Source organism: Halyomorpha halys, unplaced genomic scaffold, assembly GCF_000696795.3.
Source record: "Halyomorpha halys isolate HHAL.00 unplaced genomic scaffold, Hhal_1.1 Scaffold106.1, whole genome shotgun sequence".
Classification (NCBI taxonomy): Eukaryota; Metazoa; Arthropoda; class Insecta; order Hemiptera; family Pentatomidae; genus Halyomorpha; species Halyomorpha halys.
The window spans coordinates 1,312,381-1,318,380 of NW_027111449.1; the positions used below are offsets into that span (position 1 = coordinate 1,312,381).

General features: G+C 29.0%; 1 protein-coding gene across 2 annotated transcripts in view; it reads left to right on the plus strand.

The window, feature by feature from the left end:
- The window catches only part of Zip48C (Zinc/iron regulated transporter-related protein 48C), a 203,349-nt gene extending 198,018 nt beyond the window's left edge, over window positions 1-5,331 (plus strand). For both annotated transcript variants that reach the window (XM_014415762.3, XM_014415763.3), the window contains one exon: window positions 3,310-5,331. In XM_014415762.3, coding sequence (XP_014271248.1) covers window positions 3,310-3,388 — 79 coding nt within the window. In that variant the 3' untranslated portion in view covers window positions 3,389-5,331. The remainder of the gene's footprint in view (window positions 1-3,309) is intronic.
- Window positions 5,332-6,000: the final 669 nt, after the last annotated feature.

The following is a 6,000-nucleotide window of genomic DNA, read 5'->3' on the forward strand; positions in this document are numbered from 1 at the left end:
AAAGTTTAAAATACTCCTTTCAATCGAGCCCCGCTGTAATGGATGTGTAATTTATCAGTCCGCCTGATATTCGTTGCCATTATTCCTGAAGGTACAGCCTCTGGAATACTCAGCTCGGGGCACTTATTCTATCACAGCTGTTGATTGCTAGCATATCACTTTTTGTTTGAAGGGTACGATGGTTACCTGATACCTATCAAACTTTCATTTCTAAAAATCTCTTTTTACTCAATGAGGCAGTTCTGCTTAATTTTTTTTGTATATTCAGAGACGCCTTTTCCTTGAATAGGTCACTTTTTAATTCGTTAACTCGTAACTATTAACCAGATCATAACTCTTGGCTTTTCGAGGTAGATTCTTATGTAGTTCAAAGTTTTTAGAAGGGCTTTTGGACATCTCGATTGTAAAATAAGCCTCTTAATGTTCATATAAAATTAATATTCACTTTCCTTATCAAATTGGCAGTACTAGTTTAGATATGAGGTGTGATGGTGAAGTAAATAAATTAAAAAACGTTTACACTAGATTAACATCTGACGTGTATTCTACAGAAATATAATCTAAGTCTACTATATCAATAACTTAAGTTGTACTGAATTTTTATAAATAGTAGAAGTGTTCAAAACGTACATATTAACAATTACATGCATTATTGAAACTATTAAACATAAATTAAATTTAAAAAAAGATAATATAGGAATTAATTAACGTACAGACAAATTGAACAAAAATAATAAAAAATAAAGGTTGTGTTTACACAACATGACGTAATGAGACCTCTACACTAGCTATATATAATATAATAGTTAGTAGCTATATATATAATAGTATACTACAAGTATTTCCACTCACATTAAATATATGGTTAAAGAGGAATTTCTAACATTAGCAATAAATCAGAATTACAGGTCAAAATATATATTAACCTTTGCTTATAAATTAAGATTAAGGACTAAAAGAAAAATATACAGAACAGTGTAAGCTAATGTAGGCAAATAAAAGTTACTTACAGATTCAAATGCAGGGTTATATGAAGACAACTGAAAAACTGACAATAATAATAATAAAGCTTATAATTTAAACTAAAAATGATATAATGACTTAATAATATCGAGAAAGTAAAATAAAGTTAAGAATGAGTAGTAATGATGACTATAAAAAATTTTGTAATAACTGATCATTTATGTTGTAAAAATAATAACTTTTAAGATAATAAATGAAAAATATTAGAAGTAAATAATTAACGTAGTATTACAGGGGTGAATATATATATAATGTACCTAAGGGAACGTTTTAGGAATAAATATAATAAAGTAGAATGAAATTAATGTAAACAGAGCCGGAATCAGTTTAACAATATCATAAAAATAATTATTCACAGGTAGGAATGGAACAAAATTGATAATAAATTTATTAGGAACAACTTTATCAATGTTGTTTCATTTTTAAGTGGGATTCATTTAAAAATTATTAACTGTCAATCAGAAAAATCGAGGGAAAAACTCCTTATTATCGCATTAAGTAATTTGCCCGCTTTGTAATTTTTAGAGGCCATAACAATTTCTGAAAAAGAAACTACTACAATAAAATACGAAACTAACTCAAATAATTTAAATGCTGAACTGCTAAATAAACTGAACAAATAACGAACTGCACCCTCAGTGTAGTGATTTAGCGATGGTGGTCTCAGTTGTCATCTATGCTTTAAAATATTGGAGTCTAGAAATAAGGTAAATATAAAAATTTTTTTTTGTAAATTAGTTTAAGAAAAGGGTTTGGAAATGGTCAGCAGTAAAAAGGCCGAAACGTTACCAGGATGTTGTAAATATTCTCATATAGTTTTATTTTGTACAAGGAATTTTTTCCTCAACCATTCTGATTGGTAGTTGATAAGGAATTATAAACTGACCTGGTTGAAAGGTTGGAAATTTAAACTGATTGTAGGACAGAGTCCCACAGAAGAGTAGGGGTATTAGAATAGAATTTATTTAAGTATTTCGACCACTAGGGCCATTTATACTGAATTTACAAAGTTAGTAAATTACAATTGACATATTTACAAAGTTACAAAATGAGAAAGTTACAAATTAACAATTATACTTACAATTTACATTTTACAAAGTTGCAATTAGAATTGACATAGTTAGTAAATTATTATATTAAATTTTGCTTCCACTTATCCATGCTGGACAGTTAGACTGTATGTGATCATAAATATTAATGATTTTTAGAAAGTGAAAAAGTTTTGTTATTGTTGTGGGATCTTCTCTCAACATTTCCTGTAAATCTGAAGAGAACCGGTGTGGTTCGTAAGCAATACATTCAGTGGGAATGTGGCTAACAGTGAGATCGTTTCCACAGTAGCGACACATCGGTGCATTTTCTTTTTTCATAAGCTGACCGTGGGTGAGTCGAGTATGGCCTATCCGAAGACGGGTTAATACCACATCTTCTCTCCGTAGCAGTTTCTGGTTGGACGTTTCACTGTCTGTTGGACCATTCTTAACTTGTTGTCTCTCATGATGAATCATTCATCTTGCCACTTTCTTTGATCCAATTTCTTTGATCCATGGAATAACATCTTTGCATGTTGATAATGTTATAACTTGACCTATCTTTATAGGGAGTCTGTCTTTTCATTCCCGGTGATCCCACAATGACCTGGCAGCCATAAAAATAAGACCCTACAACCCATTTTGTTCAAAGTTTTCAAATGCTGCTTCAACTCTATTATTAATGGGTGTGTTGAAAATGGATCTTGTAACGATTTGAGGGCAGATTCCGAGTAAGAACAGATGACAAACTGCGATATTGCAAACTGCGCGATTGATTGCGAAGAGTTCTGTAGTGTACACCAAAGAATATGGTTGTAACGAGAATAAGAGTGTGTGATTATCTGATACGACAACAGTGCCTACTCCTTTGGCTGTTTTGGAACCATCTGTAAAAATGAAGTTCCAATCGTGGTGGTTAGTTTTAAATGCAAGGATGAGTATGGGTAATATTAGGTTGGGAGTAGTTATCATGAATATTTAACACAAATACGTGTTGTATAAATGTTATGAATAAATATAAATAGTATAAAGGTATAAAGAAGAAACATAAAATAAATTCTATATAAAAAGAATATTATACTGTTAATAGTTATTAATTATAATTACTGCAAACATAACAAATAATAAACAAATACCAACATATATGTATGAATAAGTTGATAACTCGTTACCTAATTAACTGAACTTATCAACTTCTTCACGGTTGGTACATATTTAATAAATTAAAGCTAAAATGTTAAATATTTTGTTGCAGGGGTAACGGTAGCTTGGCGAGCTGGGGTGCAATATGCGGCTTTATGGTGATGATGGTTCTCGAAGTGGCGCTTCAATAATATGCCGCTCCGTCATGTAGGATGAAGGAACTGCGATCGGGCAATAACTACTTATTTAAAATAAAATGTTAGTTTTAGTTTGCAATTGTTTAAAATTTAAAAATAATATATATTATATCATATTTATATTTTTGAAGAATTTTTTTTTTTTGGAATTTATTATATTTGTTTTTCTATGCAGTGAAGAAGTCTATTAATTCTCATAATTGTACTTACTGATTTTCTTACGTTGTTTTTTTTCCCATTGATGTTCCACTTTTTTACATAGCTTATTATTCTTTGGTGATTATTTAATTTATATTGGTGCTCCATTTTACCTTAATAAAGTTTTGTTATGTTTAATTTTATTAAATTGATTTATAAGTTAGTTATATGTTTATTCAAGTACTATTCTTCTGTTAATTAGTATAATTTTTACGAGTAGATATATTTATTGAAAAAGAACCACTCAATTTCGATAAATTTGTCAAGCTAATTTTTTTTTCCCTTTTTTAATACAAGAGCATACCAGTACCTTTTAAATGACTTAGAATGAGTTTTATTTATTTTTTGTAACAATAGAAAACGGGTTTAATTTGTTTTTCGAATTTTTAATACTCAAATCCATTTATTTAATTTTGTTTATCAGACACTTCCGAATTGCACTGCAAATTTTGTTGCTTAAATGAAGTTTAAGTTATTATATTGATTTATAGGGTGGTTCTGTATTTTTATGCTCACTTCGAAACGTTAGGTATTGAACTGCCTTTAGAATATTTATTCGGCGTCTATATTAATTTAATTGAAACACAGTATTGGTGAGCTATTGTTGCAATATTTATTAACAGTTACAGTATGCTACGGTGTTGTTAGCAGCACATTGTAGTGATTTCGTTGATTCCCTAAAAGTAAAGTAGGCGGAAACTTGATGGTAATAAATTTAGTGTTTATTGTTATACACAAGTATTATATTGTTTTTATTTATTTTCTATTTCTAAGCCATCAAGTTTGACTATTATGTAATTATCAGTTGGAATAAAGTTCCTTTTAAATTCGAACTAAGCAATTTAGTAACTGTTAATTTTTGTTTGATATTGCGTGAATTGATTTGAAGTTTTATTACCGTAGACCACAGAGGAAAAACGATATAACTTGATTTTTTTCCTTTCCAAAAAGAGGTTACAACGATAGGTTTTAGGGTGATTTACTCGGTGTAAAAGTCAAATCGGCTCAAAACCGCTTTTGAACAATATTCCTGAAGAAAATCAAATTAACAGAACTCTTTTTGGGTCTTCATATTTGTTTTATTTTCAACAATCCGTACTTCAGTTTTCTATTAATCGTAGATCCGTAAAACACTAACCTCGTTTTCCTATGCTTAGCTGAATATTTCTAGTTCAACCCCATTTAGTTGCATGATTGTTTTAAATTTGAAAACTGCCTCAGATTCTTCATTTAAAAAAATAATCTGTTTACTTTTTTATATTTCTTTACTTTGGCTCTTAGCAAGATTACTGAAAGGTTCCAAGGTAAACTGTTTTCTGGACATTTAAGAAAATGTGAGATACTTTGTTTTTCCTCTGTGATCGTCAATTATCTTAAACTATATTTTATTTCATAACTGGTCTTTTCTCCTCTCTGTATCTCACCAAGTTATCACTCACCAATCTTAGAGAAACATTTAATTTTTTAAAAATAATTGTCAAACAATTAAAAATATTTGAGACTTTGTTTTAGAGCAAGTTTGTTCTAGAGAATTTAAATTACTCTTAGAATGTAAAAAATATAATTATTGAAATAAGGTTAAATTTGTTCTGCCATTGATATCAAAGTGGCAGACTGACAGAAGTCTAGAACTTGTTATTTTTATTATAATTACTTTTTTTTTATTGGGGAGGATCGACGCAATTTAAATCCGAAACGGCTTCTCTACAATTATAGAGGCTTGTCTGTAATTATAAAAATTAATAACAATAAAAATATTATAACCATGATAAACAAATAAAATGTTTAACTTATCTGTCAAATACACATTTTAGTTTTCATCATCAAGAGTAATCTCAACTTATAAAGAAAAAATAAGTACTTTTCATAGTTCTACAATTATTCACAGTTTCATTTGAATTGGTGAGTGATAGTTTTACTTGAGATTAAAAACTTTCAGTGGCTACTACTGCAAAAATTAAGGTTTATAAAATTAAAAAAGATAATACAAGTATATTAAAAATTTATTGTTCATCTTTTTTATTATTTTTATAACTATTGAAGTTTTACTTCATTATGTTAAAAACCATTTGATGGCAGCGAACCATGTTTTTATGTAGGTATATGTAATTGTCATGGAAAAATATAAATTTTAAAATCATAATTTCTTTTTAGTTGGTTTTAGGCTAATATCAAAACATTGATTATACATTCAAACTTCCTTCATTCACGTCGATTTTAAAAGGTCTTTAAAGTACAATTTATGCTGGTTGTCTTGTGAAACGTAATTGATGATAAATTTTCATAATGAGGTGTTTATAGTTGACCGTAAATTGAATGTCAGGAGAATATGGTCAGGGGTGCGGTCAGTAATGACAAACACAACTTATTTACTTATCTTTGTTTGTCATTACTGACCGCACCTTTGA